The sequence below is a fragment of the Dunckerocampus dactyliophorus genome, chromosome 5, assembly GCF_027744805.1.
Source record: "Dunckerocampus dactyliophorus isolate RoL2022-P2 chromosome 5, RoL_Ddac_1.1, whole genome shotgun sequence".
Lineage (NCBI taxonomy): Eukaryota > Metazoa > Chordata > Actinopteri > Syngnathiformes > Syngnathidae > Dunckerocampus > Dunckerocampus dactyliophorus.
In genome coordinates, this window is record NC_072823.1 from 17586750 (window position 1) to 17607454 (window position 20705).

General features: G+C 40.6%; 2 protein-coding genes across 2 annotated transcripts; one reads left to right on the forward strand and one right to left on the reverse strand.

The window, feature by feature from the left end:
* The first annotated feature begins 81 nt into the window (after window positions 1-81).
* On the forward strand, window positions 82-10948 carry LOC129181232 (uncharacterized). The gene is made up of 17 exons (XM_054776121.1): window positions 82-294; window positions 1144-1236; window positions 1297-1371; window positions 1434-1513; window positions 1626-1801; window positions 1884-2022; window positions 3416-3523; window positions 3596-3715; window positions 3787-3886; window positions 3968-4088; window positions 4163-4365; window positions 4606-4891; window positions 6318-6721; window positions 6937-7116; window positions 7190-7294; window positions 7363-7454; window positions 10766-10948. The coding sequence occupies exons 2-17, from the start codon at window positions 1207-1209 to the stop codon at window positions 10863-10865; spliced, it is 2319 nt and encodes a 772-aa protein (XP_054632096.1). The 5' UTR covers window positions 82-294; window positions 1144-1206; the 3' UTR covers window positions 10866-10948.
* Window positions 10949-11094: 146 nt separating this feature from the next.
* On the reverse strand, window positions 11095-20701 carry dnaja2b (DnaJ heat shock protein family (Hsp40) member A2b). The gene is made up of 9 exons (XM_054776123.1): window positions 20533-20701; window positions 19509-19568; window positions 17584-17810; window positions 17425-17505; window positions 17209-17342; window positions 15076-15272; window positions 14834-14978; window positions 12489-12616; window positions 11095-12409 (listed from the first exon to the last, which is right to left on the reverse strand). Exons 1-9 carry the CDS (start codon window positions 20608-20610, stop codon window positions 12221-12223), a joined length of 1239 nt encoding a protein of 412 aa, XP_054632098.1. The 5' UTR covers window positions 20611-20701; the 3' UTR covers window positions 11095-12220.
* Between the last annotated feature and the right edge of the window lie 4 nt (window positions 20702-20705).

Consider the following 20705-nt stretch of genomic DNA (forward strand, 5'->3'; position numbering starts at 1 on the left):
CAGATGGCTGCAGTAACCATAGCAACAAGTCTGTATAATTCATGGGCTCACAGGTGGTAAAACATGGAGCAGGTAAAATGTTAGGTGGTTGGATGAGAGCTGTGTTTGTTTATTCTGTGGCTTGCTGCTTTGCCTCCATGTTGTTTGTTGTTGCAGGAGTACACGTCTGCTCTGTACCAGTCTCTTGGTGTGTTTGAGGGACAGGAGTTCTCCTCTGAGGACGTGAGTCGCCTCTACCGAAAAGTCTTCCATGATCCCTGCAGCGTGAAGGAAGTGCACCTGGCCTTGAAGAAGGTAACAACACGGAATCAGGTCATTCGTTCAATCTAATAACGATAATGTAAACCACACTTATTAGGCTGGCCACCATATCATGACCATACATTTTATGAAATCGTTTTTAAAGTCCCTGCATTTTACCACCAACATCCACAATTTGCTAATTATGTATATTAATTACATCAAATAATATGAATATGACTTTTACTGTTATTATTGTTGCTATTGTTGTATACACAAACTGGCCATGACATTACGACCACACATTTCATCAACAAAATGTTACAACATTTTTTGTCATTATTTCCAATTTATTAACAATTCCATGGCATGAAGTAATAAATATTTATCATTGTGGTTGCAGTTTTGAACTGCACGACGTCATACTGAGAGCTGTTTCTAATATTTTGCCTTTCTCGTGTAGTATTTGTGTCATTATTATGATTATCTTTGCTAATAATATGAGTCATTGTGATGCATGTGGGGTTTAAATATGATCCTTGCCTAGTCAAGGAATTACATCAGTACCTTCTGCCAGGGGTTATTTTTTTGTAAACAGAATTAAAGAAAAAGAAACAGCAAAATTTGGGAAAATTGGGCAAAAAGGCAACGTAAAGAAAAAAACAATGATTAAAAAAAAATCCCAAATATACCAAAGTGGCCCCCCGCAGCCATTGATTTGTCCAGTTACTTTTGAGCCCCTGGAAATGGAAGTCATCTCTATAAAAGGGCTGTAATTCCTCAATCATATAAAGGTCACATTTAGAAATTGAGTGTACACTTCAATCACATGTTGACTGTTTTATTTCACATACATTAGGTGTGTGAAGGCAAAATGCTAAAGGTACTGATTGTGTCTGTCAGTTTCGAGAAGGAGGCAACCGGTGGTCCTGTGTCGGAGAACACATTTTGGATGTCCTCACAGAAATGAAGAGCGCAAAGGATAGGAAAGAAAAGGTAAATGGAGACAACTTGACTGGCAACATCAAAAAGCAACTAACGCATGATTGTCTTCAGTTATTTTGGGAACTCCAGCTGCTCAGTGTCAACACTCATGTGAAAAAGTGTCCACACCAAAGCTCCTGCACACAGGTATTGTATGAGTGTATTTACCTGCCATGCAGTTACTGTATAGGAGGTTCCTCGACACGCAGGGGAAGACACAGATGGAAGAAGGAGAGCACATCTGCAGTGTGAGAGGCCTCCGCAAGGCAGCCAGACACAGCTGGGCCAAGTAAGAGGATCAAAATATCCAAATGTGTTCTCAGTATGAATGAAATGCACATTTTTGATACCAGTTGTGGCCATTCATTTGTTTGCAATGAAATGTGTGTTTGTGTCTTTAGACTGGTGACAGAGGGTGTGCAAAGTATACTGGCCTGTCCCAGGAAACGTAATAACACAGGGGTCAGAGGTCATGCCTGGGGCTGTGTGTCCGTGTCAGACATCCTCCTGTTGATGGAAGCAAAGTATGACGTCGTCAGTCGTTTGCTTTATGCTGACATGTTGCAGGAACACCACAGTAAGAGCAACACTTCAGGGCTTTATAATAACCTCTTTAACATAGATCAAGTGTTTGACTGTCTTTTGTTGCGATGTCCCAGCTGTGAATGAGTGGGAGGCTCTGCCGCCATGGCGACGTCACAAAGAAGAGGTTTGGTTAGAGGATCTTGCAGAGGAGGCTTTGGAGTCCAACGACATGCTCCGTTTGGCTGAACTGCCGGGAGCATTCAAAATATACAGGTGCATTTCTCTTCTGCCAAGAATTGTGGTGTTACTTCATGTTTGTGTGCATTTGTCTGAAATGATTAAAAATACACATAATGCCACCAGAAGAAATATTTTTTTTAAATGTAAAAAAAAAAAAAAGGTGAATAAAGTTAAATTGTTTTATGAGAAAAAAGAAAACAATATATTTGAAAAAGAAAGAGCATGTTACCAGAATAAAGTTTTGTTGTGTGAAAAAAGTGTGATTTGTTTGAGGAAAAATACAAAAATTACTATGAGAATAAATTTTATCTTTATGAAAAAAGCAGTATTATTACGTGAATAAAGTCAGATTTCCATTGGAAAAATATACTGATATCAAAAGAAAAAAAATCCTGTTATGAAAATAAAGTTTACTTTTCTAAGGAATAAAATGTAATTTTATGTCTAAATAATAATAAAATTAAATTATTTTATGAGAAAAATATTAATAGAAAAAAATCATAAAGTTACAAGACTAGAGTTTTGTTTTTTTATGAGAAAAAACATGTAGTATTGCATTAATAAAAATATATTTTGGGGGGAAATATTTGACCAAAAAAGTATTATAATGTTACAAGAAGAATAAAGAAAAAAAAATAATATTACATAAAGTCTGATTTTTATGATGAAAAAAAAAACTAAAATTACTAGAAAAAAAATTATGTTGCTAGTATAAAGTTTGATTTTTAAGACAAAAAATGTAATATTACATGAATAAAATTATGTTGTTATAGGAAAAATGTACTAATATTGCTAGGAAAAGAATCCTAATGTTACAAGAATATGACTAGATAATACATTTATTTTCATGTGAAAAATGTTGTGTTATGTAATTTTATGTTCTGAAAATTTAGTTTTATTTTTATAAGAAAAAAGTAGTACTAGTGAACGACATGAATAAAATCTAATACCAAAATTAGGAGAAAAAAGTCCAAGTTATGAGATTTATGAGAAAAAACAGTAAACAGGCATAAGCTTCACTGTCATCACAATGTTATTCAATTCCTTGTAAAATTGCTTTTTTTCTCCTTGTAATATTACAACTTTATTTTCATAAAATTGACATTTGTTTCCTAATAATATAAGCTTTGATTCTTTGCCATTTACAATGTAATTATTGTAAAATTACAACACTTTGCCTTGTAATAGCAAGGATCACTTCTCATATTATGATATTTTTTTCCTCATAAATTGACCACTTTATTCAAGTGATGTTTCAAATGTAAATGTCACTATTTAATATTTCATTGGATCTTTACTCTTGTAATTCTATTACTTTTTTCTCATTGTAGTTTTTTTTCTTTTCATTGAGGCTGGTTTTGTTCTAGACATTTTGTTCATGCCAGCCTTCCAAATGTGTAATCAGGCTTGTAAAATGGTCCTACAGGGTGTGCCCTGAGTCCAGTCGAGAGTGCTTCACTGCTGTTTCTCTCCTGTACAAATTAAACACATCACGTCACCAAGAAAGAGAAAGCCTAACAGCCTTGGCAGAGAAGTACGCAACATCATTTGGCTTTAATATTAAGCTAAATATAACGATTCCATCCAGGTGTTTCTACCTTTTCAGGCTGGATAAGGAGAGCCTGAGGCTGGTGTGTCTGCATATTAGGTTTGCAACGCTCAGAGCTCAAAGAGAGAAAACTTGCAATGATGCATATTTAGGTGTACAACAATCCTGGAACATGTGGTAAGACATAACGTCTTACATTGCATACTTCACCAATCTAAGAGTTCAAATACGGCACTGTGTCTTTGCAGGCCGCATGTTCACAATCCATGCAGGCAAGAGCAGGCTGCTTCATTACTGCACAGTGAAGAAGTACAAGAACACGTGAGAGACTCACAATCATCACAGCAGGTCCTGCTCATAACACTGGATTACATACAGTAAGCAACCATTAGTCACGTTAGAACATTCATTCCACTGCTTACCCAGCAGGCTTTGCTCCAGTTGCTGGTGCTCGCCCAGGAAGAGGAGAGGAAGCACCTGATCAGCATGCTACATGGTGTCACCCTGGAGGATGTGCAAAGACCAGGTTCCACAAAGCCTCCTAAAGCAGGTAAATTCAAATGATTTATTAGCGTTGATGAGTCCCACTGCTGAGAAAATCCTAAAGGTTCCTCCTGCCAATAGATTGTGTAGAAAGGCTGAAACAAATTCGCTCCAGCTGGAAAACGTGCAGTGACAATGATAAACCCCAGTCTGACGTCATCAGCAGCCCCCCTACGGAGTGGTCCCAGGACCAGCTGGAACGGGTGTGCTTGATCCTCTTGACCCACGTCATAGAGCTCCAAGAGAGGGAGGCATCTTCGTTACTTCAAGAGCTGATGGACAAGGTAAGGCAGGTACTCTATTCACCCAAATATGTGACAAGACTTTTTTCCCAAGAAAATTTGGAAATAGTTGGGGTACTGATAATGAAAACACATTTTTAAAGAAAAATAGTAATCATTTGGTCTTTTTTATCTTTGAATAAAAAGGGTCTTGAAAATGAGGGGTCTCCTGTATTTACTGTAGAAGGTAATTATGAATGACAAGCATTTATTAAAGGTGTCGTGTAAATGATGTCTCGCCAGAGTGAGCAGCATCTCCAAGAACTTCGAGAAGCGTTTGAATCCAAACTCCAAGCCCATCACCACGCCAACCTGCTCCAACTCATGAAAACAGAACCTCCGTCTACAACTTCAGACTCACATTCAAGCCAGGAGAAAGTCCAAGATCAGTCCGGTTGTAGTGGCCCTAATGAAAACCAGAACCTCACTGCTGGACCACCTCAGTCTCTGACAACAACCAATGCAATCAGCAGTGAAGTAAATGGAGTCCAAACTGAAGAAGTACCTAATAAACAGGGGGTTTGTGCAGGTACCAGTAACACAATGGGATGGCTAATCCTAACCCTAGGAAGCTTAGAAACCCTTGGAAGCTGCCATGGTGCTAACCTACACCCAAAGACACAACCTAACCCTAACCCCAACCCTAGCCGTTGCCCTAAACTAGACCTGAAACCAAGCCATAGCTGTAACCTAAACTCTATGTGAAACCCAAACCCTAAGACTAAATCTAACACTAACCCTATCGTAAACCCGAGCACTAACAGTAACCCTCACCATAACCCTCACCCTAATAATTGTAAAGTCATAATGGGGAACCCTTACCCAAAATTTTTGTCATCTTGCTTCCACCTCCAAATCCGAGGCCATGCTTCTCAGTCGGAATAGGGTGCATCGCACCCTCCGGGTTGGGTATGAGGTCCTGCCCCAGGTGAAGGAGTTCAAGTATCTCGGGGTCTTGTTCACGAGTGAGGGAAGGTTGGAGCGTGAGGTCAATAGGCGGATCGGCGCAGCGTCTGCAGTAATGCGGTCGCTGTACCGGACCGTCGTGGTGAAGAGAGAGCAAAGCTCTCAATTTACCAATCGATCTATGTTCCCACCCTCACCTATGGTCATGAGCTTTGAGTCGTGACCGAAAGAACGAGATCACGGATACAAGTGGCTGAAATGAGTTTCCTCCGTAGGGTAGCTGGACTCACCCTAAGAGATAGGGTGAGGAGCTCGGTCATCCGGGAGGAGCTCAGAGTAGAGCCGCTGCTCCTTCACATCGAGAGGAGCCAGCTGAGGTGGCTCGGGCATCTAGTCCGGATGCCTCCTGGACGCCTCCCTGGTGACGTGTTCCGGGCATGCCCAGCCGGGAGAAGGCCTCGGGGCAGACCTAAGACACGCTGGAGGGATTATGTTTCACAGAATGGAATGCTTCCACCTCACTTTTTTCCATCCAAGAGATGGGGGGGGGGACCTCCCACACCCTCAAAACTGGCAGAAAATGCCACTTTTCTTAGGCACTGATTTTTGGCAAAAGTTGTAAGGGGGGCCCCGTTCATCTTGCTTCCACCTCACTTTTCTGGCTCAGGAGTTGGGAGAAATCTCCCACGCTGTCATCGGGGTCTCCGCAGCACCCAAAAATGGTAGAAAATGACACTCTGACATTCTGAAAATGACATTCTGAAGCTTGCTGCTATGAGTCAGGATTAAGTTAGGATGGGTTATTGATTGTCTGGATGCTTGGCTTTGGGTTAAACTCTCCATGAATAGTGTAAGAAACAAAATGATGCATATGTAGGTGTTGGGTATCTATTGCTGTGGTGCTGATGCAAATTAGCATTAGGAGTGGAGTGTTGCCAATCTGGTTATCTTTGTACTGGCAAACATTTTGGTTGGACCGCAGTAGACAGGTATATTATAGAGTGTCCAGTGAATGTACTTGCTAGTAATTACCCATCTATTTATTTCAGGCTGTGGAGTGACACTGGGGAGTCTGCCCTATTTGGAGGTCTTGTGTGTTCCAGATAAAAATGGTGAAGAAGGTGGGCACGGTGATGAGGAACAGGACAGTAAAACAAAGAACCAGAACTATGATGAACAGGACTCTCTCATCACTCTGGCTTGGAGCACACGGCCAGAGGACCACACTAGTCGTGAGGGTGATGCTGTCAAGCTCCAAACTGATCCATTTGAGGGGCACAGCACAGCTGAACATTGCAGAGCAGCAGCTGGAGAAAGCCACACCGAGAAGTTGAGACCTTCTCTGACCCAGATGACACACACTACGTTAGGAGAGCTAGACTCTCTGGACATGAAGCAACATGACCTCTGCTCTGCAGTGTCCAGCGAGACAGTTGATAAAGCCCTGGTGAAGGTGGGTAAGTGCCTGACATGCACCTCACAAGCTCCAGTATGTCTCCTGCTACACTCTGAGAAGCTAAATACCTGTACATTATTTGACCTCTATGGTTGGTTTGTCACTGGGATGTTCCTCCTGCCCATATTCCTAGAGTATACGTAAATGGACAAAGACACCAAATTTACCTCCGCATGGTCCCATTTTTGTTTGCTCGTATTTTATCCTTGCAGGGACATTGCCACAAAGCAGAGAGGGATACAGAAATTGATTCATCTTCACTGATGAAGCACGAGCGAGCCAGTGGACCAGTCTCTGCAGTGGAACGAGAGAAGACGATGCGTAAACTGGTGGACGTGCATAGACGGGCGGAAAGGAAACAGCAAAGAGACAGAGAGAGACAGCAGCTGAGGGTGAGAGACAGGTGCCAAAAAATAGAATTGATATGATAAGGGGCAGCTTCCATTCAGAGACACTATGCTTTAGGTCCAAGAACGTCTGTCCATCATCCAGAGCAGAAAGGCGGAGGACGATTTGTTTGGCCATAAACACAGAGACAGGATGAGACATCTGACAAAAGAGCTATCCCAGGTAATGACTTCATGTCATTAGAAGATACATATCACTTAAATACATTGAAACTTACTTTTGTTCTTTAGGAGGACAAGAATAAGCAGAAGACAATGGTCAGAGAGAAACTCGAGCAGCTCAGAAGAGAACGTTCTTTTATTATGCAGTCCAGAAGAAAAAAGTAAATAACCACACTCTGTATAGTATATACTACAGTATATATGTGTGTGTATATACTGTATATACAGCATATGTACCGTATGTATCTATACTGCTCAAAAAAATTAGAGGAACACTTCAAAAACACATCAGATCTAAACTGGGGGAAAAATGATCTTGAATATCTTTCCTGATAATAAGTGGGTGATGTATTAGTAACAAAATGATGCCACATCATTTGATAGAAATGAAAATAATCACCCTATAGAGGGGGGAAATCAAAGACACCCCAAAAATGAAAGTGAAAAAATGATGCAGCAGACTGGTCCATTTTGCTAAAATGTCATTGTAGCAACTCAAAATGATTCTCAGTAGTTTGTGTGGCCCCCACGTGCTTGTATGCATGTCTGACAACGTCGGGGCATGCTCCTAGTGAGACTACGGATGGTGTCCTGGGGGATCTCCTCCCAGATCTGGACCAGGGCATCACTGAGGTCCTGGACAGTCTGAGGAGCAACCTGGCGGCGCCGGATGGACCTAAACATAATGTCCCAGATGTGTTCTATTGGGTTTAGGTCAGGTGAACGTGGGGGCCAGTCAATGGTATCAATTCCTTCATCCTCCAGGAACTACCTGCATACACGAGCCACATGAGGTCGGGCATTGTCGTGGACCAGGAGGAACCCAGGTCCCACTGCACCAGTGTAGGTTCTGACAATGGGTCCAAGGATTTCATCCCGATACCTAATAGCAGTCAGGGTGCCGTTATCTAACCTGTAGAGGTCTGTACGTCCTTCCAGGGATATGCCTTCCCAGACCATCACTGACCCACCACCAAACCGGTCATGCTGAATGATGTTGCAGGCAGCATAACGTTCTCCACGGCATCTCCAGACCCTTTCACGTCTGTCACATGTGCTCAGGTTGAACTTGCTCTCATCAGGGAAGAGCGCAGGGCACCAGTGGTGTAGTTGCCAATTCTGGTGGTCTATGGCAAATGCCAGTCGAGCTCTACGGTGCTGGGCAGGGAGCACAGGGCCCACTACAGGACGTCGGGCCCTCAGGCCACCCTCATGGAGCCTGTTTCTGATTGTTTGGTCAGAAACATCCACACCAGTGGCCTCCTGGAGATAATTTTGTAGGGCTCTGGCAGTACTCATCCTGTTCCACCTTGCACAGGAGGAACAGGAGCCGATACCGATCCTGCTGAGGGTTGAAGGTCCTTCTATGGCCCTGTCCAGCTCTCCTGGGGTAACTACCTGTCTCCTGGAATCTCCTCCATGTGTCCAGGTACCGCAGTGATGCCCTGGTCCAGATCTGGGAGGAGATCCCCCAGACACCATCCGTAGTCTCATTAGGAACATGCCCCGACGTTGTCATGCATGCGTACAAGCACGTGGGGGCCACACAAACTACTGACAATCATTTTGAGTTGCTACAATGACATTTTAGCCAAATGGACCAGTGTGCTGCATCATTTTTTCACTTTCATTTTTGGGGTGTCTTTGATTTCCCCCCTCTATAGGGTGATCATTTTCATTTCTATCAAATTATGTGGCATCATTTTGTTACTAATACATCACCTACTTATTATCAGGAAATATATTCAAGATTATTTTTCCCCTCACTTCTAATCATGTGGTTGTGGAGGGCTACCTGGTGCTCGCGGGCACCACGTTGGTGACCCCTTCTCTAGATTAATCCATCATTGCGCTCTACTTGTGGTTGTTTACATTGAATTATAATTGCATTGTATGTGTTTTATTATATTTATTTATGTATGGTACACGTTATATGTTCGAAGGTTATTTTATAAGTGACTCTTGTTAAAATAATTCGTTAGCATGAGGATGTTTCTGTCGTCTTATGACGTCCATCAAGACCGAGCTATGTAAAAATTTACGCAATATACGTAGCACAGACGCAAACGTCATATCCGGTTACGTGTTACATACATAAATAAATAGAATAACACACATAAAATGCAGCTATATTTCAAACAACCATAAGTAGAGTGCAATGACGGATTACTCTAGAGGATTCAACTTTCTTTTTTTTCTAAACGGGGAAATACCATCCATCCAAACATATCTTCCTAGCAAATGCTTTTGTTTGTATTTTTTCAGTGGCGAAAAAAACCGTAAAATAATTTATGGAACAAAGAAAAGAGGGCTCATAAATTGTCTATTTGCACTATGGGTATGGTATAATAAAAAAAAAGACTGATTATGTTGTTACTTCTCAAATTTCTATCTCTCTTAATAACGTTTTTGGGAGTGAAAGTGGGACGCTAGCTGCCGTAAAATAGTTCGACGGATGGCGTAGATTGCACATGCCTACTGACGAAAAATAGGCCGACCGGATGTAGACGCGTTCTGCACATGCGTAGAGCCCAGTTGAACCGATTGCGTTCTGGCTACGTATTTCGCAGCGACACCGAGAAGCTAAGTGTGAAGCTACTTAAAATTAAGCAAGCTTACCAGGGCCGGGCAGAGAAGAGGAAACGGCGGAGGACGCCAAAAAATATACGTCTCAAGATTCTTTACGGTGTCGGAAGAAAAAAAGTCAGAGAGCCGGCGCTAACTACCGCGGACTGTGAGCAGAGTTCGAGTCGGTTCTGTGAACACAAACTCCCCGTTTCCGTCTCTGTATCTCACACACATAAACATAAATCATCTTTGCAAACAATTGATTTCTCCCCATTTCCATGCCTTCCTTCTGACACTTTATGACTGTTGGCATATATTATTTAGTAACTGCTTTTGTTACATTGTAATTGTTCATCTTCGCCCTCAATACATAGTCTCTTTACGAAACACACACGCAGACATCTGTTGTGATGTTGTCTGGGTTGTTTTTGTTCAAAAACAAATATCGATATTCTCCACTGTTTACATTGTATTATTTACTGCAAGGTTGTATATTGATAGGGGGCCTTCGAGGCTGCCTTTCCTGCTTTTTTGTGTTAAGAACATACGAAGAGGGCCCCTGGCCACGTTTGCTTTAGGCCCCCAAATTGCTAAATCCGCCAGTGGCTGCAGGGGTTCACTGTGAAGGTCAAGGAGCAGAAATCACATTAATCGGGTGTGTGTCAGACTGTGTATGACCTATGTTTTATGCCATCTGCGGGGAGTTTTGGTACATAACGCCCACGAATAATAGAAATTGAGAAAAATGTCAAGAAATAGGTCATTCTCGGGTTGTTTTTTGGCAAATGCACTGCTATGCCACAATTTCATGTCAATTGGTTAGGTATACAGATCATTTATCAAGTACAAAAATTTAATTCGTTTGGACCCAATAAAGTCCTAACTAATCTGTTTTAATCTGAAGGAACACAGCTGGATTGAAGGATCTGCTGGATCCAGTGCTCCCCCAAAGCAGAACAGAAGACAGGGTGGACACTGACAGTACAATTTGGTTTGATTACTAAATAATGTAAGATTACTAAATAATGTATACTTGATTCAAGATACATTTGTCACCTCACATCTTCTTTGCTGTCATAATGAACATTAAAATACCATAATTGCTTCAATGACTGCTTCTATTCAATAAACCGCTGGGGTTTAACAGCCCATCATCCTCTTCAAGGTTTAGGTACATAAACAGGCCGGCTATCATTTGCATTTACAGTACTTTTACAAAGGACTTGCAGAGAATGTTTATTATACAGTTTAATTACCATCTGGACAAACATAAGCATTAACAATAATATCAACAATCACCTCCCCTGCAGTTGTGACCTACCCTCTGGGACCAAATGTAAATACACTGAAGCGCCATCAAATCCTTGTTATATAGCAAAATTGGCCAAGATTAAAGATTGGGATTATAGAGGGCACTGTTGTACACAAAAGGATTGTGGCTGTGTTGACTTGTGTGTAGCAAAGTGGCCAATATTGTAATATATTTGACTAACAATTAGGATGATGGAATGATATGTTTTTTTTTATCCTTGTGACAAGGTGAATGGGGTGGTGAGGGGCTGCCGACATTGGGGAGATTTCTTGGCAAACATTCAATTGTTCGACAGCATCCGCTCACATTACATCTTAACACAAGGCAGCATTAGCAATCATCGTAATTAAGCCAGAACATTCCATAGCAGCTCCATCCAACACACCGAGCCACTGCATTACACACATTACAATGAAGAAAGCCTTCAAAGATTACGTTGAGTGGTCTCAAAACACACTTTTTAACATAAAAACAAAACTCCAAACAAGACATGGTTCCTGATCGTACTACAACTCAGGACATTTTCTAGCAATGTGACAGCAGGGTACTGGGCAGCACAAGCGAGTCCCGTTTTGAAAACTTGGTTCAAGAATGAGGCAAATGTCCAAGCAGGCTGTGTAGAATCTTCAGGCTGACGTTATCCGTGTGGTGTCAGAACACATTAGCGTCTGGACTCTGTTCTACATGTGCAACATTGTCAGCAAGTAAGCAGCATGCACTTATGTGTGATCGAGTACACTACACCTTGGACATGAGTCAACAATACTTGTTTTTGTCTTACACAAACCATGGAGGTCCGAGTCATGTTCTGGCCTGAGACTTTGCTGAGCACTACTGTCTATAACATAAAATAATAATCACAACTCCAGCATGTCTTATGGGCACCATAGAACTGAGGAGGGTGTGTGTGTATGTCAATGTATGGGTGTATCTGTCATTCACAGGAATTGTGAAAGGAAAGTAATGTGCATGTATGTGCGTCAAGTCTTGAATGGTGTTAGCAGTGGGACTCAAGGGATGTGCATGTAAACATGCTTCAAAGTTTTTCTACTGGTGTGCACACTGCACCCCTGGGCCATGATGGCCGCCCTCCTCATCAGAACTATCATGGTAAGCCTCTCTCCTGGAGCCCCCGGCCGTCCCTTGACTCCTGTCAAAATCTGTCAAGTCTACTTCCTCTGCGTCAGCGGAAATGACAGGTTCGTCTGCACGGCTTGGCAGCAGGCACTCTAGCTCCTGGAAGAATATTATTGATAGCTTTATAACACAGCATCCTCAATCACTTGTGCTCTCGAGTCTAACAAATGTGACTCACGTTCAGCTTTTCAGGGTTGATCCAGTTGTTCTCAGGGAACTGGACATCAAACTTTATGTAAAGATCTCCCTTCTCAAACGGATTTCTGTACTGTGGCATCCCCTCTCCCTTCACCATCCGAATAGAGCCTGTCAAAAAGACACGATTAGATATTCAAGACTGCTACATCAAGACAACATACTCAAAAAGGTGCTGTTATATGCTTTAGTGAGCAAAAATATAATGTGATCTTCACAAGCCACTTCTCCAAACCTCCAACTAGTTGAAAAAAATCAATCATGTAGCAGTGATGGCAGAAAATATGAATACTGCTGCCATCTAATGTCTTCTCTTGTAAGTGCAGTCATTGCGACTGCAGTAGACAGTCCACAGTCAAACACATTTCATTCACTAGACACTGATTCAGCCATGGTGTTCTGATTTCAAATCAGAATTGACTCACAACACCCACTGAAACACAAACTGGGCGTTATGAGAACCCTACAACACAGAGCTGATAATGCTCCTACCAACCCAAAGGCCAACAAGAAAGAGCAAATCACCTGAGGGATGCCCTTGCAGCTGGTCTTTTGTAAAAGTGCATCTTGTTCCATAAAGAACAAAAGCGAAGTGGACGAGAAAGAAAGGAATAGCAGACTCAATAACCCCAAAAGACAGGAAAACCCCATACCCAGAAAAACAATCGGGGCCGGGTTGTTCAAAACTCGGTTATTGTTTTAACCGCTGGTTAAGTAGACTTAACCGACCGTTAACTTTAACGGCACCGTTATCTTGTTGTCCAAAACTCGGTTAACTTTAACCGGCTGTGAACTTGACTTTAAAGTTAACCGACCTAAGGACCGCCGCTAACATTTTAACAGTGTGGTTAACTCTCAAGATGGAGTTCGCGGCTGACGCTGACGCTTCATGATGCCATACTGTCATGTCACCTTACGTGCATTGCTGATGTCTGGGTTATGCATTACTTCACACTTTACTGTACATGACAGCTTTTCAGTACATGTACAGTCTAGTACATGACAAATTATTTATATTTGCAAGACAGAAAAACATGCTTTTAACTGCCTACATTTTAAAAGGAAACTATTTTATTGAACCGTGTTAAGTTTGCAAATTCTATCTTAGTCATGTTTAAGAACAACTATTTTAAATATTTTAAAATAAATAAATTAAAAAATTTAAATAATTGTACATCGAGTTATTTGAGGCTTTGTCGGCATCACAAGATTGTATTTTTATGAACTTGTAATTTGAGGCGATAGTTATATTGTTTTTAAAGCTTTCCAGAGGAACTGTAAGTATAGTGTGTCTGATATTGTAGTCTTGCCTTTGCAATGTATTGCAAGCTGTGTTCTGTACACTTGTGTAACAATAACAAATAAAACATGCATTTGATAAATATTGCTCATGTGTCGTTTATACACGAATAGCTACGTATTATACGCATTATCATCTTGGCACCAATATTAGGTTGAATCCTAAGACTCTTACTTTGAAGGCGAGCCGACTTTCTGACTTTGTGTTAAACTTTAACGGCTTGTGCTGAGCAAAATATTTTTAACCAGAAACATTTTAATTTAATTGTGTCTTTCATAAATTGCTTGCTTGTTTTAATTTGTAAAACATTTATCTTCATTAGCAGAATATAATTTGAACATTTTAAAGTTAAGCATGTCTGGGCTCTTACATTGAAGGCTGGTTAAGGAGTTTCGGTATTGGGCGTAGGGCCCGAGGTTCATTTTGCTGTAAAGCTGGAAACTATGTTAAATATTTCTTATTTTAATTCATAATATATTGAACTATATGTGTATATGTGTGTGACTGTATGTGTGTGTGTTTTGGCGTGGTTGCGGACAACAGGAGTCTGTTTTGCAATAAACAGATTGTTGATGGACCACCTTTTCATCATCCTTACGTCTTTTATGACAGTCAAGGGTTTACACCAAAAATGCAGCCAATATTGGTGGGTGTTTCTCCTCTCAAGGAGCTTTTTATGACGCTCATTTTCACTTCCATGGCGATGGCTAATCAATAAAAGAACCTGCTTTACTTGCAGAAGCTGTGCATGAACTGCATAGTGTGTTCTTCTGTTCCGTGTAATTCTCCACTGAGTGTTGGACCAAAATTATTTTTTTAAATCATGGGAGAGATTGACTTTAGAGTTTCCACCTTATAACAGATCTTGATAACTGACACCAGATACCAAATTATTTCACCGGGTGGTTTATGTCGAATTAAAATCACTTTCGTTCATTTCTACCCCACCTTCTACTCACCCTCTATCAAAAAATGCCTACCATAAATAAAAGGTTACTTTGTGATAAAAATGGTAAAATAATGTCTACCTGGTTCTATGACCTTGCCAGGTGGGTATTTGACAAGCAACTGACGTCCATCCAGGTGTGTGACAGTCATCTGGAAGCCACACAGAGCCTCAACCAGGCCAATGCGTTGCACCATGTGAAGATCACTGCCTTCCCGGCGGAATTCCTGAAACGCAAATCAACCATCTGTGGGTCAACAACCTCATCAATCAAGATTGGAGACCATTTAATTTTACAGCAGTGTAAGCATGCGTGTTTGGTACCTCATGCTCTTTCTCCTGTAGTACCAGGACGATGTCTCCTGGTTCAACACCTGGTGCTTGGTCAGCTTCCCCAGAGAATGTGATCTTCTGTCCGTGTTTCATGCCTTTATCCACGTGCACCTCCAGGAGCTTTGTTTCCTTACACACCTTATGACCTTCACACTTTTTACAGCGGTCCTTCTCATTGATGACCTCACCTTCACAAACACAAATGTGGAACAATAGCTTAACAGCATTTGGATCACACACATTAAATTCGTTGTATGTTACTTGTTCATCTATATCCATCATTTCTTGATGGATTAGAAATTTGTCACATCTTTTTACTGTATACAGTGGTGTGAAAAAGTGTTTTCCCCTTCCTGATTTATTTTTTTGCAACTGCACACAAAATGCAGTTTTTAAATGCCCCCTAAACCTGATAACTGGTTGGGCGACTCTTAGCAGCAACAACTGCAATCAAGCGTTTGCTATAATTTGTAATGAGTCTCTTACAGCGCTGTGGATGAATTGTGACCCACTCATCTTTGCAGAATTGTTGTAATTTAGCCACAATGGAGGGTTTTCCAGCATGAACCAGCTTTTTAAGGTCATGTGACAGCATCTCAATAGGATTCAGGTCAGGACTTTACTATGCCACACCAAAGACTTCATTTTGTTTTTCTTCAGCCATTCAGATGTGGACTTGCTTGTGTGTTTTGGATCACTGTCCTGCTGCGGAACCCAAGTTGATTTCAGCTTGAGACGCGAACCGATGGCCGGACATTCGCCTTGAGGATTTTTTGGTAGACAGCAGAATTCATGGTTCCATTTATCATGACACTACCACCACCATTTTACTGTTGACATTATGTTCATTTTCTGAAATGCGGCATTGCTTTTACGCCAGATGTAATGGGACACACACCTTCCAATAAGTTCAACTTTTGTCTTGTCAAACCACAGAGTATTTTCCCAAAAGTCTTGGGGATCATCAAGATGTTTTCCGGATAAATTGAGACAAGCCTTAATTGTTCTTTTTGTTCAGCAGTGGTTTCCATCTTGGAACTCTGCCAAGCAGGCCGTTTTTGCCCAGTGTCTTTTTTATGGTGGAGTCATGAACACTGACCTTAACTGAGGCAAGTGAGACGTGCAGTTCTTTGGATGCTGCTGTGGGGTCTTTTGTGACCTCTTGGATGAGTTGTCACTGCACTCTTGGGGTAACTTTGATTGGCTGGCCACTCGTGGGAAGGTTCATTACTGTTCAATGTTAAAACCATTTGTGGATAATGGCTCTCACTGTGGTTCGCTGGAGTCCTAAAGCTTTAGAAATAGCTTTATAACATTTTAGAGACTGATAGATCTCAACTCATCTCACTTAAACTATGTTTTAACAGAGGGCATCACTTTTTCACACAGGGCCATGCAGGTTTGATTTTTTTTCCCCCCCTAATAATAAAAAGTTTCATTTAAAAGCTGCATTTTGTGTTCAATTGTGTTGTCATTGACTAATATTTATTATGGGACATGGGACAAACATGCACAAAATAAAAAAAATCTGGAAGGGGTCAAACACTCCTTCACACTACTGTGTATGTGCGTGTGTGTGTGTGTGTATATGTATGTATGTATATATATATATATATATATATATATATATATATATATATATATATATATATATATATATATGTGTGTGTGTGTGTGTGTGTGTAAATATATATTTAAACAATATTTAATTTATTTACTTATAAGATTTACTATTCTGTTATTTACACATATTGTTTACTGAATCATTAAAATTTTTAATGTTAACATCTATTTTAATTGACCACTGCACAAGATATATTCTGTTTTTTGGGTTTTTTTTTAATTCCTTTTTGGTTATTGTGTATTTTATTTTTCCCAACACTTTGCCTTCCTTCTTCACCACAAAAGCTACCTAGCTATTGTCACAAATTAATTATTAAACTTTTGAATTATATGTAGTATATATAAAGAAGGGATAGGATTAAATAAGCTCTGCTTTTTCCTGTTCCTTTTCAGACATGTTGAATTGTGTAAATGTAATCATGTGATGTTCCTTCAGGTAACTTTTTAAGCGTATCCATTGCCATAAAATACAATGATTGTGTGAATGTTCAGTCATATTACCCTCTCCTTTGCAGTCTGTGCAGACTGACTGCACCTGTTGGACCATACCAGGGGCCAGCTGTCTGATCACGACCCTCATACCTACTCCTCTGCATGCCACACACTTTTGCACTGCACCCGCCTTACCCCCCTGACTGGATGGCAAACAGTAGAACGTCAGCACTATTCATGTACATTAGTGTTATTCAAATACTAATATATTCAAAGCAGACTCACCCATTACAGGCACCACATAGCACATTCTTGCTTAGCTGCAGTTTGGTGGTTTTACCATTATAGAGGTCTTCAAGAGAAACTCTGTGGGGAGAAAATAAACATCAGCGTATAACAATAAATTATTTTTTTGTACAATAAACTATTTTTAAAAGTACTCACTTCAGAGGGTGTACCATGTCTTCACCTCTCCTTCTTCCTCCATTACGACCTCTGCCCTGGCCCCCCATGAACCCAAAAAGTCCCCCACCAAAGATGTGAGAGAAGATATCGTCCATTCCAGGCCCACCTCCTCCGCCCTCCCGTAGTCCCTGTTCTCCATAGCGATCATACAGCTCCTTTTTCTCCGGGTTTGTCAGTACTTCATATGCAAAACTGATCTCTTTAAACTGGATGACAAAATACAATGCACACAAAGAGATATGTTTGGTTATGTGTTATGTGTCATTTAAGAGAAGACTGTTTAAAGAGAGATTTTGAGACAGTGTAGGACACAGTAACATCCAATGTACCACCAGAAGAAGAAACAATTTCTGATTAGCTATTTCTTACAGAGACAAAAAAGGTGCTTTCAAAGCCAGTGCGCTCTATTCAAAGTCTGTGGGAATAGGTGACATTCTAGTATTCTCAAGGGAAAAGCAGTTTGAAGACACTTTAACTCGTGCGTTCTGGTACCAATTGTTCAGTCAATGAATCATTATGAGCTTTGTTACAAAGCTAAGTATGGTATGCATTGTGTATAATTGTGGTGTCATAATCCTAACAGTTCTGTTTTTGAATGAATTTCCTTACTTCCTGTTCCTGTCCGAGGCCACGGTGCCCTAAGCTGGCCATTAAAACAGTCAAGTAAGCCTGACTGGCACAAAAAACAAAAAAGAAAACTACATGTTTTGGACTTTGGGGCTGATGATGAGAAACTGTGGTTGTCACATTCTGTTAATCTGTTACTGTGTCTACAAGATAGGTCAAATTTAGTTTCATTTGGGAAGTTGCCAGTTGCCTAAAGAATAAAATGGCCATTTTATAAATCACACATTCACAGTTTGTGGTTTACAACATTGCCATGAGAAGAAAATGAATTTAAAGAGACAAATTTTTCACATGTGCACGCACACATTATCATTGTTAGACTATCTACCGTTCTTCATGGGAGGAACCAAAAGGCCGGTTGAAAAGGAACTTTTTTTTTTTTTTAATAGCAATGAATAGAAAGACAAAATAATAAATCAAGTCAAACCATCGCACACTTGCTCACTCACAAGTCAAAAGAAAAGTCAATGAATTAATGCACTGCGTCTCTAGTAAGGCCAGCCAGGGTGAGTTGCCTCAGTTGCCCTGGCCAGCGAGGCTCACTGGACGGCAGGGAGAGTGAGGAGAAAGTGTTGGCTGTCATGCTAATAATGGTGCAGTGTGAGTCCTTGAGTACACTGGCAGCGTAAATTGCAGATATTTACAAATCAGATTGCATGTTAGTGTGACTTAAGATCGGCATGTTTTCATTTTTTTGTGGAGCCGAATCGTAAAATCTAGTTTATAGCCGATACAATACCAGCATTGCATGGTACACTGTCATACAGGATCTGCGGACAGGAGTACATTTTTTGACATGACAGGCATCTAGTAAATCCTTATATCGAGCAGTGTAATCTTTAAGTGAAAATATTGACATGCAGTCATTGTCAAAGTTAAGGGTTAAGTTATAATATGAAGTGGTTAACTTCTTTTTACACTTGTACACCATGTTAAAAGCCCTGCACTTCCCAATGAGATGCTGCTGTCATGAAAGATTGAGTACCGTAAGCAATTTCTTGTTTTTAAGTTGTCATACAGTAATGACCTTCTTTTACAATCTTTATGACAGTTAGGAATGTTACTTAAAATAACCTGTACAGTTGATAAAGGCTTAATGATGTCAACAGCATCAACCTGAAATTGATTACTTCTATTTTCATTATATGCTATGGGAAACTTGTAAATCAGGTGGTTGACCAGCATACAAAAATGGCTTTACCTCTGTGATTTCACTGTGTATTGTAGTATGTACAAAGTACCTTAAGGTTTGGTGTTCTTATAACAGTGTTTCATACCTTGTCTCCAGCATCGGGGTTCTTGTCAGGATGGTACTCTTTGGCCAATTTGCGGTACGCCTGGGATAATCCAAGAGTGATAATTAATAATAATAAATAATAATAAAAAAAAGAGTTGTTAATTTACTATTTTTAAAAAATCAAACCAGCCTAGTGCCTAGGTACCATATAGGTTTCTTCTGCCTGCAGATACAAACCTAAGGGGCAAGACTCTGCTGTCAAAAACATCAGGACACCAACAGGAGACTCACTGTCTTTGACATCTCAAACAATTATTTCATCTCATGAGCTTCATTCTTGACAAATCAATCATTGTGCTGATACGACTCAGTAAAAGGTCTTTTGGAAATTCTGAAGTAATCCGTTAGCATGTTTATTACTTTGCAATATATGTTAAGTCAGTCATATTTTTCGCGGTACGACCGGCCCAGTGTTAAATAATGTAGTTTATTTCATTCTCAAGTTTTTAGGACTCGTATATGTAAAAGTATGCGAACAGCATGCCAGAAAATTACTATCATATAGAACATTTAATTATTCATTATACATTACTCAAGTGCTTTGTTGAGTTTATATAAAAATTAACGGCGATTCCCCCTGATTGCAGCAAATAAACGCGATATATACAATATATAAGTACAAAGAATATGTACATTGACTTTAATGCTCCGTTAAAGAGCTATATGGCGACGACTACTTCCTGAAATGTACTGTCTAATATCCGGCAAGCTAGGACACTCGTGGTCACTTGAGTCTAGCAGTAACGTTAGGCTTGAGCACATTTTGGGCGTATGAAATGTGATATATTCTCAAAACACCGACGGAAATGTGTAACACTGCCACCAAGATGAACGTCATCCAGTTTGCTACAAGCTTGTTTAGTTTTCTAGCTAGCTAGACCGCTAGCAAGCTGCTGCTGGACATTAGCTAGCGCCTGACAAACTAGCTCACATTGGATAAATGGTATTCTAGGCCATAATTCAAAAGTGGCATACATTCGTACAGAATTATTTCGAATCCTCACCTTTTTAAGTTCATTTTCATTGGCCGATGGGGAGACTCCGAGAATGTCATACAGCTTAGTATCCGCGACTTTCGACATGTTGCTAGCCGGCTACCTACGGCGGACGTTCTGCTAAGTGAGAGGGAAACACAAGCTTCCACCGGCTGAGTCGTCCAGGGTTGCCAGATTCACAC

Bases quoted from the DNA above. Each gene is read 5' to 3' on its own strand.
- LOC129181232 (XM_054776121.1), top strand. From the start codon at position 1,207: ATGAAGAGCGCAAAGGATAGGAAAGAAAAG. The intron at 3,887-3,967 runs GTCCTGCTCATA...CTTACCCAGCAG, and splicing joins ACTCACAATCATCACAGCAG to GCTTTGCTCCAGTTGCTGGT. The intron at 7,455-10,765 runs GTAAATAACCAC...TTTAATCTGAAG, and splicing joins ATGCAGTCCAGAAGAAAAAA to GAACACAGCTGGATTGAAGG.
- dnaja2b (XM_054776123.1), bottom strand. From the start codon at position 20,610: ATGTCGAAAGTCGCGGATACTAAGCTGTATGACATTCTCGGAGTCTCC. The intron at 17,343-17,424 runs GTGAGTCTGCTT...TTTGCCATCCAG, and splicing joins CTATGTGGTGCCTGTAATGG to TCAGGGGGGTAAGGCGGGTG. The intron at 15,273-17,208 runs GTAATATGACTG...GTGTTTGTGAAG, and splicing joins CACAGACTGCAAAGGAGAGG to GTGAGGTCATCAATGAGAAG.